Source organism: Lutra lutra, chromosome 1 (genome assembly GCF_902655055.1).
Source record: "Lutra lutra chromosome 1, mLutLut1.2, whole genome shotgun sequence".
Lineage (NCBI taxonomy): Eukaryota > Metazoa > Chordata > Mammalia > Carnivora > Mustelidae > Lutra > Lutra lutra.
In genome coordinates this window covers 162,713,260-162,738,005 of record NC_062278.1, presented here as the reverse complement: position 1 = coordinate 162,738,005, position 24,746 = coordinate 162,713,260, and the positions used below count along the sequence as shown (strand labels likewise).

The following is a 24,746-nucleotide window of genomic DNA, read 5'->3' as shown; positions in this document are numbered from 1 at the left end:
CACCTTTACAGACGATGGGATATTTGCCATTTCCTTTTATCTTGTCCATTAATCTGGTGTCTCCTTGGTTTGAATGTAAACTCCCTGAGAATAGAGGCTACACCTTTTTTAAAAAAATTTTCTTTTTGTAGAAAAAGTAAAATATCCATATGGTTCAGGGTTCAAAAGTTTCATCAGTGTGAGACTAGGCTCCCCAGTCTAAACAGAGGGAACCAGTGGGCCCCAGTTGGCTATGTTTTCTCCTAAAGATGAACAAGTATCTATATCTGTTCATTTGCTTCTGTATATTTTTCTCTTTTTTCAAGTTTTAGCATATGCAGACTATTGAGTATCTTTCTTTTTTCTCTGTACAGTATGTACAGTATTCTCTGTACAGTATATTCACTACAAAATATATTCTCTTTACAATATTCTTTGTAGGTATATTAAGAGTTTACTTTTTTTAATGGTTATTTAGTGTTCCATTATACAAATATACCAGAATTTATTTAGCCATTTCCCTTCTGATGTACTTTTCAATTTAATTTAATAGTTTGCTAGGGCTACCATAACAGAGTACCACAGACTAGGTGGCTGAAATGTCAGAGACTTCTTTTCTCACAATTCTGGAGACTGGAAGTTCAAAATCAAGGTGCCCTCAGGGTTGGTTTCTCTCAAGGCCCCTCTCCTTAGTGTGCAGATGGCCACCTTCTCCCTGTGACCTCACATGGTCATCCCTCTATGCATGTCTGCATTCAAATTGTCCTTTTCTTGTAAGGACACCAGTCATATTGGATTAAGACCCACCCTTATCACCTCATTTTAATTTAATACCTTTTTAAAGGCCCAATTTGTTGGCACCAAATGCAGTGATATTCTGAAGTATGGGCTGCGGCAGGGGAGGGGGGAATGTTTAGAACTTCAGTTTGGGGGAGGGGACACTATTCCGCTCATAACAACAACTTAAAATGGTATTACTAACAAAAGCTGCAGTGAATCATCTTGACATTTCCTACACACCTGAGTAAATGAGTAGGATAAATTGTTGCAAGTAGAAGTTGCTGGGTCAAAAGGTGCATGCATTTGTGACTTGGACAGATATCCCCAAATCACTTGCCCTGGGTGTGGCACCCGATCAACAAAACTAGAAGCTGGTTCTCTGAAAGAATTAATAAGATCAATAAACCTTTGGCCAGACTTATCTAAAAGAAGAGGGAAAGGACCCAAATCAATAGAATCATGAATGAAAGGGAAGAGATCATGACTAACACCAAGGAAATAGAAGCAGTCATCAGAAATTATTACCAGTAACTATATGCCAACAAATTAAGCAACATGGAAGAAATGGATGCCTTCCTGAAAACTTACAAACTACCAAGACAATCTGAATAGACCAGTAACCAGCAAGGAAATTGAAACAGTAATCAAAAACCTCCCAAAACATGAGTCCAGGGCCAGGGGAATTCTACCAAATACTTAAAGAAGAAATTATATCTATTCTATTAAAGCTGTTCCAAAAAATAGAGATGGAAGGAAAAGTTCCAAACTCATTCTGTGAGGCCAACATTACTGTGAGTCCCAGACCAGGCAAAGACCCCATCAAAAAGGAGAATTTCAGACCAATATCCCTGATGAATATGGATGCAAAAATTCTCACAAAAATACTAAGCAGTAGGATCCAACAGTACATTAAAAGGATTATTCACCACAACCAAGTGGGATTTATTCCTAGGGTGCAAGTTTCAAAATCCGCAAATCAATCAACGTGATAGAGCACATTAATAAAAGAAAAGGCAAGAACCATATGATATTCTTAATTGATGCAGAAAAAGCATTTGACAAAATACAGCATCTTTTAAAACTCTTCAGAGTATAGGGATACAGGGAACATTGCTCAGTATTCCTTAACCACCAAAAGAAAAATCCCTGTTTCCCAGCACTTGGCAACATGGTTTATTATCAAATCCTTTGATCTTTAATAATCTGATAGATGGAAAATTGCATTACATTGTACACTGTCTTAGTTTCTATTACTATGTAACACATCATCGTGAAATCTAGCAGCTTAAAATGGCACTCACATATTACCTTATGGGTGCTGTGGCCAAGAATCCAGGTTAGTGGAATTCCTGCTGCCAGGCCTCTCAGGAGGCAGCAGTCGAGAGTCTAGACCATGGCCATGGCATCTTCCCAATGTGCTCACACGGTTGTGGGAGGGTTTTAGCTCCTGGCAGATTGTTGGATGCAGGGTCTCAGTTCCTCGATGCCTGTCACCCATAGGCCGCCTTTAGTACTTTCCCTGCTGGACGTGTCCCACATGGCAGTTTCATCAAAGCATGTGGTCCAAGAAGGAAACAGTCTGTTAGCAAGTCACACGAACCATTGCCTTTTGTAACCTCACCACAGAAGAACTTTTCTTCTTTTGGCTAGAAACAAGTCACTGAGTTCAGCCTATGTTCAAGAGGGGATTACACCGAGTGTCAGTACAGAAGGTATTGGGGGCCATTGTTGAGGTCCCTTGTGGTGTAATTTGCATTTTTTACATTAACAAATAAAGTTGAATATCTTTGGATATTTGCTTCTCTTCTCTGCCCATATTTGTATGGAGTGGTTATCCTTTTTCTTATTGATACCTAAAGGTTCTTTATAGGTAGGGAAATTGGCTCTTTGTGATATGGATTATAAATATGTTTCTTATTTTTCTATTTCTCTTTTGACTTTGCTTTTGGCCCTGTATACACACACACACACACACACATAATATAATAAAACTTATATTTATATGTGTATGTGTATATATATATATATATATATACATATATATATATATATATATAATGTAGTAAAGTATATATATTTTATATGTATATTTTATGTAGACTAGTACTCTTTCTTTTAAGGCTCCAAGCCCATCTTCTCCTTAGAAACAGAAGCTCTCATATAGCTCTCCAGCCCCCTGGGTGCCCACACAGGCCAGCATATATTACAGGGTTTGGGAATGTATTCATATGAAGAGGAGAAAAACCCATTCTTTGTGATGAGTCTGATCTCTTTGCATTACATATAACAGAAATTCAAACTGGTGGTCTGCAGAGTGGTCAGGAACCTTAGGCTCTGTGGAAGTGGGTGGGGGTAAAGAGGAGGGAGTATCTGGCAGGGATTCTGCCTTAGCCAAGAAAGCCAGGAGGGCAAGGGGCTAATGGGAGGGGAGAAGCAAGAGGGTGGAGAGTTCTGTGAGTGAAGGGATTCAAGCCTGGATTGAGTATCACAGGGGCTGAGGCCAGCCTGTTGCCTCCCCCTGGTGAGGGAAGATTCCCATCCTAGGGTTATGGGGTGGCTGAACATACGGCACCCAGCCCTAGACTGTTGAGAAATACTGCAGGTTATTAATCACATGTACTCCTAGTCTGAGAGGGGGAGTGGGTGCTGTGCAGGGCTCTCAGGAGGGAGTGCTTGGGAGCAGAGAAAAGCTGCAGAGGCTGTGGGAAGCCCTGCGTGGTATTAAAATGGTGGGGGAGCCCCTGGCTTCTACGGGAGGGTGTGACTGGCATGTTCACAGGGACCTGGCAGGGAAGTAGATAAAGCCCACTATGCGAAGATAAGAAGGAACCATCCCTTTGATTAGAAGGGCTGCGAGAACAGCAGGGTGGGACTTGTGGTTAGGCTACTCGGGACCTTCCCTCTTTGTGCTAGGTCACAGCAGCACATAGTGCTGCTAGTTTGAGGCCTCACACCACATTGACCCTGTGATGCCTTGACACCAGCTTAAACCCTGGTGGTGACTGGGACTTCTAAGGAGTGGGCAAAGTGCCTCCCAAGCAGTGAAGTGGCCCCTTGACTTGAAGGGAGAGGGCCCCATGGGGAACTTATAGGGGCTCCCTATTGCAGCCAATAAAGGCAGTGCTTTTATTGGGCCTGTGTTGTGGGTGCAGGGAGCATGTCTCCCCAGGAGCAGGAATCCATATTAGAATCAGTGCCAGGTTAATCAACCTCCCACCCCCAACTGGGGGCTCATCTGATACCTTGTAGCTTAAATAGGAGTTGTTGGAGAAGAACAGTGAGCCTTCCAATCCCACTGGCTGCTCAGGGTCTGCAGGGGAGGTGGGAGTTTATTGAACCTTCCTGTGGAGCCAGAATTGTGTATCCTGCGTATCCAGGAGGGCCTGGCCATGGTCTGTAAAGTGGAACAACAAGGAGGACAAGGGGGTCCCAGTGATGCCTTGATTGTGGCCTTACTACCTATGGAGACAGCTGTGACTGACTCTGACTTGTATTTGGGGTGTCTTGAGTGCTCGCTTCGGCAGCACATATACTAAAATTGGGGTGTCTTGAGGCAAGAGTGCCCCAAGTTCTTCCTTATCCTGAAAGGGACAACTCAGGCAGTGCCTCTGGAGTTGGTGAGGGGTGCAGATGGGGACATTTGCTGGCCAGGGCATCCAGTGTTAAATGGCATTCTAAAGTTTGGCCACTTTTGCTGACTGTTGGGTGGGTTGTGTCCTTTATTAGAGACATAAACATTCCACTGAGCTCTGTCATGTAGTACAGTGGTCACACTACCCATAAAGTATACAGACTACATTGCTGTTCACTCAGCTGGTGGTATGGGGGCTCCCTGCACAGCCAAGGGGACCAGGGGAGGGGCGACCTCCTCTGGCGTGGGTGGCATTTGGCAAGGAACAGCAGGGGAGACCTCTTCCTTGAGGTGGCACATGCCAGGGGGACCAGATTTGACTCTATCCTGCATTGAGGAAGCCTCAATAGCTATGCTTCCCAAGGCTCAATGGGCAGCTGGGTATGGAGGGTCACAGGCCAGGGTGTGTGAAAGCCTCTCTTTCCGGGATAGCCCAGTGTGTGGCCAGCAGTTGCCTTTTGGTTGGTGTATAGTGTAGGCAAGGAAGGTATTTTCTTACATCTGAAGGCCTTGAGCACTGTGTGTCCATATGGATATATGGTCCAGAGACCAGGAAGCATAAGAGGAGGTTGTTAAAGCTTTTTCAGTGAAGAGGTATTTGAAGGCACTGATGGGAATGCCTGTTGACTTTATTTATTTTTTTTAAAGATTTTATTTATTTATTAGGGAAAGATAGAAAGAGCACAGAGGGAGAGGGAGAAGTGGATTCCCCACTGAGCAGAGAGCCTGATGCGGGGCTCCATCCCAGGACCCCAAGATCATGACCTGAGCCGAAGGCAGATGCTTAACCGACTGAGCCAGCCAGGCACCCCATGCCTGTTGACTTTAATTTGGGCAGATTCTAGGGCCTTTTGATGGAGGTATCCATTTAAGGTAGGCTTCTTTGCAAGAGAGCATAAATGGGTATGAGTAAAATGTGTAGATGAGCACTGTGTTGCCTCTGGAATCCAAAAAGGGCTAAAAGATTTTGGGCTGGTATTACCAGTGTGTGTGCTGAGAGGTCAGAAGCTGTTTTCTGACAGTGTCAAGGATGGAGTTGCTCTGGGTTTACCAAAATAATTTTCATGAATTTGCCAGGGTGGCTGGCTTTGCCCTACCTGTGGAACCATGGCCCACCTTCTCTTTGTGAGCTCCTTTCTGAGTATTCGTATATCCTTAATGAATGTGTCACATGAGCCTCTCTGGAGGAAGACATCATAATGTGATGTCAGACCTGTGCTCCTTGAGAAAGGCACAAGCAGTAAGACATTGTCTGCAAAGATTGTGTATGGCAGAGCTGGCAAGATACCCTGTGAGTAGCCTGGAAAAGTCTACTGTGTCCATTCAGAGTTGAAGGTCAGCTGCACATAAGAGGTTGTTGAAATAGGCACTAAATAGAACACATTAGCCAGATCTATAATAGCAAAATACTGGTTGTTGATTGGGTAGGGTCAGTAATCTCAGTAACATTGGGTGGGGACATCAGAGGATGGAACCAGAGCCTTAAGATTGTGGTCATGTACTCTGAGGCACCTTATATTCTTTCCAGCTTTAAAAACAGGCCAAATTAGACCTGAAAGAAGCAGTGGGGGTAATCACTCCTTCGCCAAGTAGGTCTTGTATGATCAGTTTCAATCCTTGAAGACCCTGTGTTAGCTTGCACTGGACTGTGTTAACTGTTTTAGCTCCATAAATGAGGGGGGTGGTGTTCATGAGATCTTATTTTGGCTATTTAATTGATAAATCAGACTAGGTGCAGGAGTGTCATAGAGCTCTTGCCAGATACAGACTGCCCCCCCCAAAGGTACCTCCTACTGGGATATGGCCAGTTGGCAGTAGTTCTTTACTTGGTGATGAGACGAGGTGGCTGTGCCCAGGAGAGACAGTGAGTAGAACACAGAGCAGGCTAACACACAAGCTGGCCAGGAGTTCACAGCTCCATCCCAGGCAGCCCTGATCATGTCAGCAGATACTTAGCAAAGAGCAGCTGTTGAAAGCTGACCAGGGTTGGGTTGTCCTACTCCTGATGCCAACTGTTGGAATCACCTCCTTCTGACTCCAGTGGTGATGGAGGGGTTCCACCATACATTATGGAGATGGCCCAAACACACGATGACCCCAACACTGAACAAAGGAAATCCTCAAGTTTATCAGTCACACGTACTCACAACCTGGGGGAGGAGTACACTCCCTACCAACCAGAGACACACAGGGTTGCACTGGGGAGCAGAGTGAACTGCCAGGAGCTCCAGGAGGCAGTCTTTGTAGTAACAGTAGAAGGAGGTGCCCCTGGTTCCCATGGGAAGGTGTGGGCTGGCAGGAACTAAAACCCCTTGCTCAGGGATAAGCAGGAACTGTGCCTGGTCCCTTTGATAAGGAGGGTTGCTTGATTAGAGGACCTTGTCTGTTGGAGCAGAGCGGGGAAGAGAATGCAATTAGATCATTTGAGGCCCTCCTGATTTCACCAGATGTCAAGACAGCAAATCTTCATTAATTTTAGGCCTTACAGCACTCAACCTATAGAAGGCTGATGGGGTTTCTTTTTCTCTTTTTGATTCTGTGATTCTAATTATTTGTTCATTTGTTCACTCATTCATGCCATGCCCACGTGTGTGTGTGTGTGTGTGTGTGTGTGTGTGTGTGAGAGAGAGAGAGAGAGAGAGAGAAATAGACAGACAGACAGAACAGCACTGTCCTGGATGCTCTGGAGGAGCCAACAACCAGGCCCCACTCTCACAGCATCACAGCCAAGCAGGGAAGGACAGACAGCAGATGCATAAGTCAGTGTTGGACAGCAGAAAGGGGTATGAAGACAACAGGCCAGCTGTGCCTGAGACTCAGAGGGCAAGGCAAAAGGAGGCCTGAGGACTAGAGGCTAGAGTGAGGCTTGAGTGACACAAGGGAGCTGCCTGGGGAGATCATGCCTGAGATTAGTTGGCCCCAGGTGGGAGGGCGTGCTCTGGATCTATGTTTTCACCTGTGTGTGGGTTCTGCCAGCCTCAGCAGAAGCAGGAAATATAGGAGAACCCCTCCTGTTATTGAAATGTAATTGGCTTGATCTCTGAGACCTTAACAAGATGGGGAAGAATTCAGGTCTTTTAAGCATGACCATTGGGTTCAGAACCAGCCCAGGCTCAAGGTGACCATGAAAGGAATAGGAGGCCATTTGGAAGGTGTGCTGCTGGGAAGATAACCAGTTCCAGCTGAAGAAACAGAAAGGAAAACTAAGAATGGTGGTGTGCATTCCAAAACCCTCTGCCCACCCTCTGCGGCCCTCCTAATTGTGCTACAAAGACACAACCCCTAAAAATTGAGGGTATTAGAATGGGTGAGGGATTCATGCTGTGTAGGCCTGGGGATCCTGATTCATTGATCCATGCCTGGGTCTGAGTTGCAGGTTTCAGGTCGTTCTGATGGCAGAATAGACTGAAAACCATTGATGGTGTCCCACCCCTCATGATTAGAAGTTAAAGGCCCAAACGGGCAGGGACTTGTTCAGGGTCACCCAGGAAACCACCTGATGTTTAACATGGATTCTACCCCATGGCCTAGCGTAGCCCCAGAATCTAGCTCAAGCTCTTTGAGATTTTCTACTGTGCTACTGAGCTATTTTTAAAATCACAGTCTTGATTTTCTGGATTGTGACCTAATAAACCAGGTTGACAGATTTTGTTCTCAAATAGCACAGGAAAGTGTTTCGTGTAATGACATCTTTTGTTTATTTTTGGTGACAGTTTATGTTTTGATGATTATGAAAGCAAGTGATCACAATAGAATGTACAGAAAATTATACAGTAAAAGACACTTTTTAAAAAGATTTTATTTATTAGTTGACAGAGACACAGCGAGAGAGGGAACACAAGCAGGGGAAGTGGGAGAGGGAGAAGCAGGCTTCCCACTGTCACTTTTAACTCTACCATTCAGAAGCAGTCATTTTTAGCATCTTGATGTATATCCTTCTGAACTTTCACTGCTTGTGTTCACTGCTATGTGTTTATGTTAATTTCTCATTTGCTTTTTTAAAAAGAAATGAGAAACATTTTCATAATGATTAAGAACTGCATAATCAGAAATCTCTTTCTCTGTGAAATTATACAAATGATTGTCTATTTCCATATCTTCTGTACTGATGAGAGTGGTTCAAGGGCCCACTGTGTATAAGTATACATTGTATTATGATGTTTGACCAAATTCAAAAGTATAAAGAAATCATAATAAAGTGACCACTTGTCGGGGGTCCCTGCAGCTCAGTGCCATGGGAGCAGTGTGATCAGTGTCCAGAGACACCAGATGAGCTCTGAGCTGTTCTGTTGTAAACCAGCTAACTTCTACAGATCCTTTCTCAAAAACATGCCATTTCTCTCTGCCTTCTGCTGGTTCAGACTCTTGTTGGAACACAGGGATCCAAACCACAGATGGCAGGCAGCAGCAGATGGGAGACGGGCAAGGAGTGGACCATCGGGAGGGCGGTGGAGGCAGTCGGCAATGGGAGTCAGGATCTTAGTCCTGCCTCTGGTACTGACATGTGTGATAATCTTCAGCAAACTCTCTAGGGCCTTCAATTTCCTTTTTTTTTTTTTTTATTTAAATTCAGTTAGCCAACATATTAGTTTTTGATGTAGTGTTCAGTGATTCACTTGTTGCCTATAAAACCCAGTGCTCATCACAACACATGCCCTCCTTAATGCTCATCACCCAACTACCCCATGCCTCCATCCCCTCCCCTCCAGCAATCCTCAGTTTGTTCCCAGAGTCAAGAGTTCTCATGGTTTATCTACCTCTCTGATATCTTCCCATTCAGTTTTCCATCCCTTCGCCTATGATCCTCTGCGCTATTTCATATGTTCCACATATGAATGAAAACATATAATAATTGTCTTTCTCTGCTTGACTTACTTCACTTAGTGTTATACCTCCAGTTTCATCCGTGTCGAGGTAAATGATAGGTATTCATCCTTTCTGATGGCTGAGTCATATTCCACTGTAGATATGAACAAGATCTTCTTTATCCATTCGTCTGTTGAAAGGCATCTCAGCTCTTTCCAGTTTGTCTATTGTGGACATCACTGCTATGAACATTGGGGTGTATATGGCCCTTCTTTTCACTACATCTGTATCTTTGGGGTAAATACCCAGTAGTGCAATTGCCAGGTCATAGGGAAGCTCTATTTTTAACTTCTTGAGGAACCTCCACACTGTTTTCCAGAATGGCTGCACCAGCTTGCATTCCCACCAAAGTGTAAGAGGGTTCCCCTTTCTCGCATCCTCAGCAACACCTGTCACTTCCTGGATTGCTAATTTTAGCCATTCTGACTGGTGTGAGGTAGCATTTCATTGTGGTTTTGATTTGTATTTCCCTGATGGCAAGTGATGGGAAGCATTTTGTCATGTGCCTGTTGGGCCTTTGATTTCTCATTTGCAAAAACAGAAGGTTGTACTTCCTGGGGAACATCCTAGGGATACTTTGTGAGTCTGGTGGTGGACTGAACGTGAAATGATTCAGCACGAAAGGGCATTGAGAAGCACAGATGGCTATACAAGGGAGTGAAGCTCCTTCATTCATTCATTTATTCATTCATTTGTAGGCCTTGGTGCTGTGTGTGGTTGGTTTGCCCCCATCTCTGCTCCTGTTCCTTGGGTTTCCTTCAGAGCACTTGTCACAGGTCATAATTACATTTTCAATTTTAGGATTGATTGCCGTAGTAGAAGGCTCTAAGCGTGTGTCTTTCAGCTAACAGATGCACCATGACACTTAGGCCATGAGTCTGGCAAATATTGGGTGCTCAGTACTAATTTGGGGAGTAAATGAATGAATGCTTTCCCCTCCTCTGAAGATTGCAACAGTGAGTCAGCCAGACTCCATCTTGAGGGGAGTGCACTCCAGGATGGGAGAGTCGATGTGTGTGCATTTCATGTTCCCACCTGGCAAGTATGGGCTTGCCTTCAGAGGGGTTCAGAAAAAGAGCTTGGGAATCCTGGGAAAGATGTCAGGCTCTATCCAGGAAACTGGGATGGCCTCAAAGACGAGGAGGCACTCAGTTGGCCCTGAGGTTTGGCAGTTCAGTCTGAGCAATGTGAACCTGCAGAAAGAGTGGTGTGAACATAGGCACGGCCCATGTGAGGGTCCATGAGAAGTTCCTTCTAGGCCGTGCAGTATATGACTATGTTCTAGAAAGAGAGAGGCCTCAAATGGATGCTCCCCACCCCAGATTGTGAGGGACCTTGAATGTGTGGCCGTAAAATCTCAACTTTCTCAGGTAATGAGCTGACAGCTCTTGAGGATATTTGGGCAAGCGGGTGACTTGGAGTTGTAATATAAAATGTGAATGTGAAAAACATGCATTATTTCTGGTGGACAGATGGGTTAGGAGGTACTAAGGGCCCTGCTAAAGGTGGTGTCAATGAGCTGGAGAGGAGGGGACGGGCGTGGCAGAGACATGGGGATGAGCAGATTGGATGTGGGGTTGAGGTGGTTGTGCGATGGGGGATTGGAGTGGGTTTTGGGTTTCTGACAGAACCATTCACTGAGGCAGGAGACTTGGGAGAGGGGCTGGAAGGGATGGTCATGGAGGACTGATTAAGTTGCATGGGAGTTACACGGCGTCTGCAAACTCAGGGAAGCTTGGTAATTACTAGTTTATCTGAGATGAGAAAAATAGAGTGGGGACGAGGCTCCCCAGATGTCCCTGTTACCTACTACCATGCCGCATACCACACCCAAATTTAGTGGTTTGTTTCAAGCCAGTCATTCAGTTAGATCATGAATCTGCAGGTTGGGTAGGGCTTCGTGAGAATGGATGTCTGCTTCATTGCTGTGTCTGCTGCGGTGGCTTGCTGTGTGTTGCTGTGTCTGCTGCGGTGGCTTGCTGTGTGTTGTGTGCAACGCAGGCTAGCTCACTATGTGACATGACAGTTGCTGCTGGCTGTCACCTGGAATTACAGTGGGAATACCCATAGGGGGCCTCTCCATGTGATCACTTGGGCTCCTCACAGTATGGTGTCTGGGTTACAAGCATGAGCATTTCAAGAGATGGGAAGCAGAGACTCAGTCTCTCAGAAACCAGACTGGCTTGGTTTCTTTTCACAAATCAAAGGGAGGAATGCCTGAGAAGGTTAGAGTTCATTGTCACTGGCTCCAAGGAAAGGCTTAAAAATACCTGTTGAATGAATGAGTAAATGAACTGTGTGAGGACAGATGCAGAGAGAGGAATATCTGGGGCTTGAGGGAGACAGTTGTCGGAGGACTTTAGCTGGAGTTGGTGAGGAGGTGGATGGGCTGGAGGAAGTCAGTAGGATCTAGATTGGTGAGGACCATGAACTGCAGGCTAATGGGATGGGATCTGAGAATGGGATAGACTATTCAACACAGAGGAACTAGCTAAATTGCCTGAGAGGAACAGGATCAGAAGTTGAAGCCCAGATCAAGGGCCTGGTACAGGTGAAGTCTTCCCGGGTCAGTAGGTGAGTGTACTTCTGACTTCAGGCTTCTTTTGACTGTGGCCTTGACCTTTATTCCAGCCAGCCCTCAGGCCTGCCATTCCACCCCTGGTACGTGGGGAAAGCACAGGGCACCCCCAACAATAGAATCTCTGGCAGTCAGAGGTGATGTCTCAATGAATTCTCTGGGTTGGGACAGTCAGGGTACAGGGAGTGGGGGGTGCTTTTCAAAGCATGTTTATAAGCCTTCTGGTCCCTTGAGAGAGAACAGTACTGTGCTTCCTTTGTGAACACAGCTTCTTCATATGGCCATGAGCCTTTCAACTCTGAAGTCAAGGTGAATGTAGGACATGGCTTCTTTCTTGGGTATCTGCAGCCCTCTTGACCTTGAGGAATGAACTCCTCAGGGGCCTGTAGGAGTGGGTCCTTTATGCTGAGATTTCTCCAGGCCCTTGTCTTCCGAAAGTAGAAGCAGCCTGGGGTGTGTGTGCAGAGGCGGGCAGGATTCTTTGTAGCCCTCACCAAGGCCAGGTCTCGTGCAGCTCTATCTCCCTGGGTCTAGCCCCAGCCAGCATTGGCTGGATGCTCTCAAGGTCACTGAGAGAGGCTGTGAGTCTCCTCGTGACAGTCCAGTTGAGGGAGGTCCCGACTGGCACAGCAGCCACTCTGAGGAGAGCCTGATCTGCGGGGAGTGGACGGACAGGAGGAGCTTGCCAAGGCCCCAAATGAGGCTCTGAGTCACATTGGCCTTTGTTCCTTGCTTGCTCTCGCCCTTGGCCGAGGGGCTGTAGGGAGCCTTTGAACAGCTCGGGACACTGGCAACATTACGTGTGTGGACCTCTTAGGAAACGTATCCTGTTGTGTGCAAGGAGGACAGAGAACAGACCTGGACTTCTTGCTCCTGCGCATGTAGTTCACGGCTTGACCATGGTGGTCACCCAGCTGAATCTGGAGTTTCGCTTCCAGGGCAAGAAGCTGCGAGGCTTCAGCTGTGAGCTCACCCGCTCCCCCCACGGGGTCTGGCCTGAGACTATCTTCACTATCATTTGCCAGATCGTGGTGCCCATTCTCCTCTCGGGCGTGGGCATGTTGACAGCCGGCCTGGTGATGAACACCATCCAAGTGCGTACTGGGCATACGAGTGCCAGCGTGGGGCCCTGGGTGGAGGGAGAGGGGAATCAGGCTCTCTGGGCATCACAGATAGGACAGGGTGGAGGACAGCAGAGGCCCTGAGTGGGGTGCAGCCCTGAGCCTGGCCCAATGCCCGGGAGTCTCGGGCTCAGTGGTGCCAGCTGGAGATTCCTCCAGGGACTCCAGGTCCGAGTTCCATAGAAGCTTCTGATGACTCCCTCCAAGATCGGCCCACACATGTTAGCCTGGGGAATTCAAACCATTTTCCTTCCAAGGGATGCAGGTTCATCAGGCAGGGCCTGGAGGGGCTCAGATCCTCTGCCATTCACTCACTACCTGAGGGAATTCATTAAGCTTCCCCTGCATCAGCCTCCCCATCTACAGACAGGGTAAATGAATGCACGTATGTCACAGGATTGTGAGGATGGGTGGCCAAGTATGCCTTATGTTGTGGCCCTGAGGGTAATGGGGCTGTTCCCTCCAGCCCCCAGAATCTCTATCCAGAGCCTGGGCTGGGGTCCGAGCAAGCACAGGGAGGTAGTGGTCTCTCTTGGGTACTAGCATTTGTGGGAGGCCCTCGGGTGAGCACACACTCTAGTACTCACTTCTCCTGGTGTGTTTATGCCCTGGGATTGGCTTAGGTAATGCTGTTTGAATCACTGAGGGTTTGCTTTGTCTGCCTAAACATTTTTATAGAGTTAGTCTGATTTTAGACAATATATGTAAGTGAAGAAGAGAGGGTGCCCATAATCTCTGTCAGTATTTTGGTGTGTTTCCATCAAGAACGTATGGGATCATACTATATGATGATATTCTTTTTAGTCAGTGATATTAAGTTTAAATTTAGTTTTGCAGCCCATGGGGACATCCCAGCTAGTGTGTGTCTTTCTCAGTTGGACCCAGCATCTCCTTCCCGATGGCTGTCTCCCAGTCTCCGGATGAGGCTCGTGATTCCTCCCAGCTGGCCTCCACTTGCATGGCTCAGCAGCGGCACACTCAGCCCTCGTGGGTCCGGGACAGCCCATTGTGTACTGGCCAGTACCATTAGAAAACATTCACTTGGGGGGCTTGCAGCCTATATTCCTATCTCTCCCACCTCAGAGCTTCACCCCTCGAGCTGCTACAGTAGTGTCTCGCGCCTTCCCTAAGACCCTCCTGGGGATACTGTGGAGAAAGACTCAGTCCTGGGTCTCTCCTTTTTGACCTTCCATGACTTCTCACGGAGCATGGGTTTCAGCCCTACACCACATTGCATGTCCCTTAGTTGCCGCAGGCTGGGAGAATATTGATCAGTGGGTTGGGGGGATCTTGGAAGAGTCCAGAAGATTCAGTGGCATGTGGGGGGAAGACAGGCTTGGGATTGTGCCTGATCATCAGAAGTGGTGGTACAGAAGGCCAGTCCAGGGGGAAGTCCAGCCAGAGGACAGAACACCTTTCTGGACCTCTGTGTTAAGGTGCCAACTGGGAGGCTAGCATGCAGTAAAAAGGGTGTCGTGGGAAGCAGGCCCAGAACATGCAGGGGGAAGGCTGTCTGCAAATCCAAGGCCTTGAGCCCTCCAGCTTTGGGAGACCCAGCAGCTGGGAAAAACTGGAAACATCCCTAGAAGATACGCCTTGTTCCTTCTTCCCACTTTGCAAACATGCAGTGCCTCCCGGGTACAGTGAAGTTCAAGGGCACTCAGCTTTCCATGGCTCCTACATGTGCACCAGCACCTCCCTGCTCATGGCCACTCAGTGGTTCAGGAGGCAGCCTTGCCAGCACCGTTTCACAGGGTAGTCCTGCAACACAAGAGGGTGACCTGGCTCCAGCTATTTCCAGGCTGCTGCATGTCAGGGCCTCAGGGCTTATGAGCCTGCAGCAAGGATGACTACCTGGCAGGTGTGTCCTGGGGATTTCCCTGGCACAGTGGGCTGGTCCTAAGGGCACTGGCCAGATGCTGGTTTTATCTCCTCTAGATTTGGGGCCAGGGATCTGGGTTCTCTGTTTATGGGGTCTGAGTTTAGTCTGTCATTGGGCCCAGGGATTGAGGCCCACTAAGTGGCCAGAGTATCAGTTCTTTTTCTTTTTCTTTTTTTTAATTATCTTTTTGTTACACAAGAAAAATATAAATATCTCTCTTTTTTACAAAATAAATATCGCAGTTGAGGTTAAGCCCTCAATCTCAGTTTATTTGTGGAGGAAGCCTCAATAGAGGTCATGTGTGTCCTTCAGACCTTATGGGAGTGCACCCAGGGGCAATGACAGTGGTTTTCATTGTTAGAGTGTATGTGGTCTTTCTGCACTGAATCAGATGTGAAGCAGAACGGATGTAGCCGTGCGCAGAGTAGGTTAGATGAATTTATTCCTTCGTCTCGTTCTTCATTTATTCACTCTGCATGTTTTGTTGAATTCTGTATCAGCTGCTCTTGGGCCCTGGAGGTGCAGTGGTGAGCAGAAACAGACCTATCCTCGCCTTCCTGGTGGCTGTAACCCAGCGAGATGAGGCAGGCGCTTATCTGATCCTCCCACAAACACGTGTCCAGGAGCGGAGGCAGTGAGCAGACATTTGCCTATGAAGAAAAAGGAATGACTCATTCTTCCTAGAGGGATCAAAGAATCTACAGTTAGCAGAACAGCAGGAGTTGGACCTTAAAGGATACTCTAACAGCTTCTAGGATGGTGTGAGAGACAGCAGTCATTCCAAGCAAAGGGATCATTGTGTGCAGAGATATAGTTGAGTGACTAGGCATTTGCAAGGAGTGAGGAGTGGCACGCGGCCATGGTCAGGGTGCTGGACAGACAGTGAGGGGACTGGTTTGCACTGCTTGAGTTGTATGCTGAATACCAAGGAGTTGTGTGGGTGTTGGTGAGCCTTTTATGGCAGGATATGCTGAGAGAAGGGGTTTATTTTTACTCTTGAGTCGGTGGGTACCCGGTTTTGTGTGTCAGCCAAAAAGAAAGTGCTTGGGAGCAGACAGCTTGCTGGGAGGTAGAAGGAGGCTTGGAGTATAGAAAGTCAGTTTCAGGGGAGACCAGAGGCCAGGGAGGAGGGTCCTTCCAGAAACTGGATGGCAGACTGACCTCTCTGGATGGGATGTAGTGCACTGATAGGACAGCTGCACAGGGGACTGGGGCTGGATGCTTCTGGAAGACCGAGAGCTGCAGAGGCTGCCGACAGACCATGGGAGCACCTCCTTGCCTGGGGACACAGTCCTCTTCTGAACTTTCAGGAGAGAGCAGACTCCTCACTCCATCAGAGCTGGGAATGGATTCTGAATGTCCCAGCTTTGAAGTTAAGGTGAAAGGAGAAAGGGAGCCATCAGCCATGGGTGCTCTTTGTCCATCTGAGTACCCAAAGGAGGCCCGACCCCTTTCACTTTAGGCCCTGTGAGATGTTCTGTTGGGCTGCTTTAGGTGACTCTTCTGGGCCCCTAGTAAGTGGATTCATACATCTTCAGTCTCAGGGAACAGGGACCAGACCCCAGGCCTCCTGCCTCCTAGCTGACAAGGTAGGAGGGTTTTTTAGGTCTAGAATTATAAAACTAAGAGGAACCTTTAATGTAGGGATCACAGGTATCTATAGGGGCCAGAGAGTTAAGTCACTGGTACTAGATGGGTATTGAAAATTGGTGGAGGAGGCACAGGCAATATAATTGCATATAAATAGGTAGGAATTTTCACTTCACAAGTAAGTTTTTTCCCTTCCAGTTTTCTTCATGTGCCCTTTCATTCTTTTTTATTTTCTTTTATTTTTGAATATTTTATTTATTTATTCAAGGTAGAGCAAGAGTGAGTGAGAAAGAAGAGGGAGAGTATTAGCATGAGGTGTGGAGGGACAGAGGAGCAGGCTCCCCACAGAGTAGGGAGCCAGATGTGGGACTTGATCCCAGGACCCCAGGATCATGACCTGAGTCAAAGGCAGATGCTTAACTGACTGAGTGGCGCAGGGACCCTTTTTTTATTGTTAATATTTTACACTTGATAGGACCTGGATAGAGACATATTCTGTCTGTTTTGACAATTCCAGAGCCCATACGTGATGCTCTGGGGCCACTTGGCCTTGGTGTCTGGGGCCACCTGAGAATCAGTGTCCGTGGTAGAGCAGAGCCACTCCTTGGTCCTAGCTGGTCTCACCAGCTCTCTCATTCAAATCTCCCAGTTTTGAAATTGGTGACTTGTTCCTGTTGCTACAAACACATGGGCCACACTAAACACAGTGTGTTTGCAGGCTGGACCCAGCCAGTCAGCCTCGGACCCCAGCTTGGCCCCCAGTTTTCCCAGCTGCTGAAGGCCAGAGAAAGAAAGGGACTATCTTGAGGCCACAAGTGATGTTCGCTGAATAGTATTCAGAAATTTTCATGGCTTTCTTAATCTGCATTTAATTTAAAGCCATTTAAGAAACTACTTAGTCTTATTCATGAGAAGTAACTTGCCACACCTTCTTTTGAGAAATTTCAAAGATGTGCCAGTATGTGTACTTGGATTGATCTCCTGTTCTTTCCCCACCAGCACTGGCCGGTGTTTGTGGAGGTTAAAGATCTATTGACATTGGTGCCGCCCCTGGTGGGCCTGAAGGGGAACCTGGAAATGACGCTGGCGTCACGACTCTCCACAGCTGTAAGTCGATATCTGAGCATCTGGACCACCTGCCCTGTGAAGGGATGAATCCATGGGCACCTCCCAGGCTCCCCTCATAGCATGTTAGCCAATGGGTTTGAATTCTGGAAAAATGAGTGTCGTGAGGTTCTGTTCCATCACGATGCTGCACCTAGTCACTCCTCCCAGTCTGCCAGCCTCTTTTTCCATGGTGCAGCGGACTGCTGGCAAGGGCCAGACGCAGCCCCGTGTACCCTTGGTTTCTCCTCTAGCCCCGGTGTCAGGTGCTGCTCTGGGTCCCCGAGCCCAGCTCCACACATTCACGTACAAGCTGTAATGAGCAACGTAGGTTTGCTGGAGGGTTTGGGAGAGGAGAGAGGGGGTTTAAATCAATATGACACCCACCTCCCTTGGAGAATTTTGTTCTCTAGAATGTTTCCTTGAATGTTCCATCAGCAGAGGGGTCTACTCAGGGCTCTGTGGCTCACATGGTCCTCGCCTTGTTGCTTGTCCCAGCCCTCCCAGGTATCCTGGGAACTGACATTCTCCTTCTGTTATGCAGACTGGTCTCTCCCCTCCTGGTCTCACACCTCCTCTTGCCACAGGCCAGGTTCACACACCGGTGTGTGAACCTGGCCTGTGGCAAGAGGAGGTGTGGTATGGCCAAGAGACTGAAAGGGGAGCAGTGTAGCTGGAGTAGGGCAGGCAAGGGGAGGGGGTGCCCCCAACAGTGACCCCTCAAGAGCCACAACCTAATCAGTCAGGCCTGTGCATGGTTCCTTATGTGGACAGGGTCTTTGCAGGTGTGATTATGTGAGCGACCTGGGAAATGATCCTGGATTATCCAGGTGGGTCTGTGTCAGCACGAGGGACAAGGAAGTTTCAGAAGAAAATGCCAGGTGAGGGAAGCCAAGGCAGAGAAGATGCTCTGCTATGGGATTGGAAGATGGAGGAAGAGCCAGGAAATGTGGCTCCACCTGCTGGAAAAGGTGAATTTCCACCTGCCGGAAAAAGGAATTCCTCCCTAGAGCTTCCAGAGGCACTTTGAGTTTTGCCTCAGAAGACTGACTCATTTCAGACTCAGCCTCCAGAACTGTAGGAGAATGTATTTCTGTTGTTTTAAGCCGTAAAATTTGTGATAATTTGTTACTGCAATAACAGGGAATTAACAGGTAAGGCTGGATCACTTACAGACCCATAAGGACATTGAAATGTTTTAAGCAGCAGGTAACATGATACAGACATGCGCACATATGATGCCATTGGTCAGTGTTTGAGAGGATAAAAAGTGTTCCTTGCTGCCTCTGCTGTGGCGGCATTTCATGTGTTAGCATTTTTATTGCATAGTGTTTAACTACATATTAAACATTCTCTGCAATGATCAAATCTTCATTCTAATTTGTTTAAAATACATAAAACATGGAGGGAAAACAAACCTAGTGGTAGATTTCATTACAGCCATCTGTCAAAGGACAATTCCATCATTATCATCACATGTGATGATAATGAACTTTTGAAGTCACTCAACACCCATTCTGTATTTTTGTTTAAGTCACCGTATTAAGGTATAAATTAATAAAACCAACACTCACAAATTTTAAACATACAGGTCAGTGACTTTTGACAGAACTGTGTCGCTGTGTAACTACCACCCCAATCAAGATCTAAAACATTTCCATCTCCTCAGGAGATGTCTCCTCATGCACTTGGCCCAGCCTCTCCCACCACTCTATCCCGGCAACCCTGATCCAGCTCTAGTCTGTATAGATAAGTTTCATTTTCTTTTATTTTTTTCTTTTTAAAGATTTTATTTATTTGACAGACAGAGATCACAAGTAGGCAGAGACAGAGGTGGAAGCAGGCTGCCTACTGAGCAGAGACCCCGATGGGGGGCTCCATTCCAGGACCCTGGGATCATGACCTGAGCCAAAGGCAGAGGCTTTAACCCACCGAGCCATTCAGGTGTCCCAAGTTTCGTTTTCTTTTTTTTTTTTTTTTTTAAATATTTTATTTATTTATTTGACAGAGAGAGAGAGAGATCACAAGCAGGCAGAGAGGCAGGCAGAGAGAGGGGAGGAAGCAGGCTCCCCGCAGAGCAGAGAGCCCGATGCGGGGCTCGATCCCAGGACCCTGAGATCATGACCTGAGCTGAAGGCAGCGGCTTAACCACTGAGCCACCCAGGCGCCCCCCAAGTTTCGTTTTCAACACACATTCATGATTTTTAAAAATACTCTTAGTGCAACTTGAAATAGAATAATTTTTCTATATTTTTATTTATTTTGTTTTATTTTAGCTATATTGTTCTGGATGTTTTAGATATTGTAATAAGCCAAGAAAAGGAAATAAGAGACTAGCATATTGGGAAAGAGAAAAACTTATTATTTGCTATCAATATATTCTTCGTCTTGGAAAGATCTAAGTAAAGCAACTAGAAAACTATGAAACTAAATAAGCTTTAAAAAGTGACCTGGCGGGGCGCCTGGGTGGCTCAGTGGGTTAAACCTCTGCCTTCGGCTCAGGTCATGATCCCAGGGTCCTGGGATCGAGCCCCACATCGGGCTCTCTGCTCCGCGGGGAGCCTGCTTCCTCCTCTCTCTCTGCCTGCCTCTCTGCCTCCTTGTGATTTCTGTCTGTCAAATAAATAAATAAATCTTAAAAAAAAAAAAAGTGACCTGGTTTCAAAATATCTAGATGAAATTTAAAACATGTATATATGTATGACATACATAAATGTTTATCTATATACTCCTGTGCACACTAGAAATCATCATTTATGAAATACAATCTGAAAAGAGTTATCTTTTAAAACATTAGTTAATTTTAAAACATCTTCAGACCGAAGCTGCAAATATTCAGGATCTATACAAATAAAATAACACTTTACAAAGGTAAATATAAATTTGGAGAGAGATATGAGGTTCCCGAATGGGGCAAGCCAGTGTTGTAAAGTTATCAGTTTTCCTTGTTTTCATTTATAAAGTTAATGCAGTTACTCTCAGTCTGCCAAAGGGAGTTAGGGGAACAGGTGACAATGTTATTTTAAAGTTGATCTGGATGAGTAAGTGAGTGAGAATAGCTAAGGAAATATTGATAGGAAAGAGTAAGCACACTAATAGTAATGGTAAAATTTGATTTCCACATTTTAAAAGGTAATATACCACTATAGTAATTAAACTATTTTGTAACCAGTATTAGTTAATGTATTTTACAACAAAACAGAACATCCAGAAATAAGCTCGGATGTATGTAAATATAATTTATTGAATACTAGCAATTTAAACCGGTGAAAAAGGTTGAATTTTTTAAAAAAGATATGTATTTATTTTAGAGAGAGAAAACAAACTCCCCCTGAGCAAGGAGCCCAACATGGGGCTCGATCCTAGGACCCTAAGATCATGGCTGAGTGGAAACCAAGAGTCTGACTCTTAACCAACTGAGCCATCCAGGTGCTCTGAGAAAGGATGAATTATTAATAAATGGTGCTGAGATTATTGGTTAGTTCTTTAGAATTAATTTTTCCTTACGTCATTCATCAATATATATGTTGAGGAGATTGAATAATTTTTTTAAAGATTTTATTTTTATTTATTTGTCAGAGAGAGTGCACACAGGCAGGTAGAGTGGCAGGCAGAGGCAGAGGGAGAAGCAGGCTCCCTGCCGAGCAAGGAGCCCAATGTGGGACTTGATTCCAGGACACTGGGATCATGACCTGAGCCGAAGGCAGCCGCTTAACTGACTGAACCACCCAGGCATCCTGAGGAGATTGAATAATTTAAAGTGAAGCATGATACCAGGAAAACACACCATTATTTTTAGAATCTGGTGATAGTGTTTTTTAAGTAGCAGAACAAATGCAAAACCCATTGGAAACAATGTGTTTTTTAAGTATTATTTTAAAACAGTAGTGTTTTTTAAGTAGCAGAACAAATGCAAAAACCCATCGGAAACAATGTAATAATTTGTTTTAGTTTTCTAGGGCCACCATAACAATGAACCCCAAACTGCTTGGCTTAAAAAACAGAGGTGGATTTTCTCACAGTTCTGAGGGCTGCAACTCCAGATCAAGGTGGCAGGGTTAGTTCCTTCTGAGGGCCATGAGGGAAAAATCTGTCCCAGACCTCTCTCCCAGCTTCTGGAGACTTTTGGCATTCCTTAGCTTGCAGACACATCACCCCCATCCCTGCCTTTGTCCCAGGGCATTCTGCCTATATTCCTCTCTGTGTCCAAATTTCCCCTTTTCACAAGGACACCAGTCTTACTGGATTCAGTACCTGTCTTACCCCACTATGACCTCATCTAAACTAATGACATCACTGCAACCCTATTTTCAAATCTAATCACATACTAAGGTACTGGGGTTAGGACCTCAACATCTTTTGGAGGGATACAATTCTACATAACAGTCTCCTTGCGTAAATGTAAATGAGGAATAACTAATAAGGGAAGAAGTTATATAAAATTTAACAGTCTGTATCCTCAACTCTCTAAGTAGCTGTTACGTATCAATATGAAGACAAACCCTTCAAATCAAAATTAACAAAGGACATGAATCATAAATCCATGTTCACAAATAAATAAGACCATAAAACAGTAGAGAAAAAAATCGCAATCATACTAGTCACCAGTGGATAGTCATTAACTAGTACTATTTTATTGCATATCAAGTGGGCTTAGATGAATATGAGTGTGAGTGTCCACTTTTGGCAATTCTGTGGAGATGAGACTTGTCAAACACTGATGTCAGCAAGTATAATTTGGTAGTTTTTCAGAAGAGCAATTTATCAAACCACAAATATATGTAGACCCTTTACCTCAGAAATTCTGTTTCTGCTGGGTTATCCTAAAGAAGCAGTTAGTTACCCAGAGATACCAGGACAAGGATATTATTTCATAGCTTCTTTTTCTACTTATTTTGAAGTAATTATAAATTCACAGGAAGTTGCTAAGATAGTACAGAGTCAACCTTTCTACCCATCTCTCACTTTCCCTCAGTGTTTGCATGTTACATAGTTCTAGTGCATTAATGAAACTAGCACATTGACATTGGCACAAGATGTATGCGGAGTTCCCTGTCATTTTATCACATGTAGATTTCTGTGATCATCACCACAATCAAGAATAAGAATTCTTCCTCTCTATGAAGACCTCCCTCACGACCCCTCCCTCCACCCTAATCTCTGGCAAATACGTGGCTGTTTTCCAACATTAAGTCTTGTCATTTGAGAAGAGCATAGTGTTTCTAAGTGATAATGTCCTTGAGTTCCATTCATGTGGTTTGTTGTATGTATCAGTAATTCATTGTGCTTTTTTTTTTTTAATTTCTTTTCAGCTTAAAAGAATTCATTGTTTATGCACCACACCCAGTGTTCCATGCAATACGTGCCATCCATAATACCCACCACCTGGCTCCTCCAACATCCCACCCCCCGCCCCTTCAAAACCCTCAGATTGTTTTTCAGAGTCCATAGTCTCTCATGGTTCATCTCCCCCTCCAATTTCCCTCAACTCCCTTCTCCTCTACATCTCCCTATGTCCTCCATGTTATTTGTTATGCTCCACAAATAAGTGAAACCATATGATAATTGACTCTCTCTGCTTGATTTATTTCACTCAGCATAATCTCTTCCAGTCCTGTCCATGTTGATACAAAAGTTGGGTATTCATCCTTTCTGATGGAAGCATAATACTCCATAGTGTATATGGACCACATCTTCCTTATCCATTCGTCCGTTGAAGGGCATCTTGGTTCTTTCCACAGTTTGGCGACCGTGGCCATTGCTGCTATGAACATTGGGGTACAGATGGCTCTTCTTTTCACTCCATCTGCATCTTTGGGGTAAATACCCAGTAGTGTAATTGCAGGGTCATAGGGAAGCTCTATTTTTAATTTCTTGAGGAATCTCCACACTGTTCTCTAAAGTGGCTGCACCAACTTGCATTCCCACCAACAGTGTAAGAGGGTTCCCCTTTCTCCACATCCCCTCCAACACGTGTTGTTTCCTGTCTTGCTAATTTTGGCCATTCTAACTGGTGTAAGGTGGTATCTCAATGTGTTCTTAATTTGAATCTCCCTGATGGCTAGTGATGATTAACATTTTTTCATGTGTCTGATAGCCATTTGTATGTCTTCATTGGAGAAATGTCTGTTCATATCTTCTGCCCATTTTTTGATATGATTATCTGTTTTGTGTGTGTTGAGTTTGAGGAGTTCTTTATAGATCCTAGATATCAACCTTTTGTCTGTACTGTCATTTGCAAATATCTTCTCTCATTCCGTGGGTTGCTTCTTTGTTTTGTTGACTATTTCCTTTGCTGTGCAGAAGCTTTTGATTTTGATGAAGTCCCAAAAGTTTATTTTGGCTTTTGTTTCCTTTGCCTTTGGAGACATATCTTGAAAGAAGTTTCTGTGGCTGATATCGAAGAGATTACTGCCTATGTTCTCCTCTAGGATTCTGATGGATTCCTGTCTCACGTTGAGGTCTTTTATCCATTTTGAGTTTATCTTTGTGTACGTTGTAAGAGAATGGTCGAGTTTCATTCTTCTACATATAGCTGTCCAGTTTTCCCAGCACCATTTATTGAAGAGACTGTCTTTTTCCACTGTATATTTTTTCCTGTTTTGTCGAAGATTAACTGACCATAGAGTTGAGGGTCCATATCTGGGCCACTGGTCTATGTGTCTGTTTTTATGCCAGTACCATGCTGTCTTAGTGATCACAGCTTTGTAGTAAAGCTTGAAATCAGGTAACATGATGCCCCCAGCTTTATTTTTGTTTTTCAACATTTCCTTAGCGATTCGGGGTCTCTTCTGGTTCTATATAAATTTTTGGATTATTTGCTCCAGCTCTTTGAAGAATACCGGTGGAATTTTGATTGGAATGGCATTAAAAGTATAGATTGCTCTAGGCAGTATAGACATTTTAACAATGTTTATTCTTCCAATCCAAGAGCATGGAATGGTCTTCCATCTTTTTGTGTCTTCTTCAATTTCTTTCATGAGTGTTCTATAGTTCCTCTGTAGGTTTTTTTGTTTGTTTGTTTGCTTTTTCTCCCCTTGGTGGCTTTTTGCAGTTCTTTGGAGGTTTAGAGGAAAGCAAACTGCACCCAGGCCTCCCTCTCAGAGAGAAGCCTCAGACTGGAAGAGATTATACTGAGTGAAAAAAGTCAAGCTGAGAGACTCAATTATCATATGGTTTCACTTATTTGTGGAGCATAAGAAGTAACACGGAGGA

General features: G+C 45.3%; 1 protein-coding gene across 8 annotated transcripts in view; it reads left to right on the top strand.

Moving 5' to 3' along the window:
- The window catches only part of SLC41A3 (solute carrier family 41 member 3), an 86,148-nt gene that overhangs the window by 20,710 nt on the left and 40,692 nt on the right, over positions 1-24,746 (top strand). For all 8 annotated transcript variants that reach the window (XM_047742684.1, XM_047742634.1, XM_047742675.1 and 5 more), the window contains one exon: positions 17,427-17,534. In XM_047742684.1, coding sequence (XP_047598640.1) covers positions 17,427-17,534 — 108 coding nt within the window. The remainder of the gene's footprint in view (positions 1-17,426; positions 17,535-24,746) is intronic.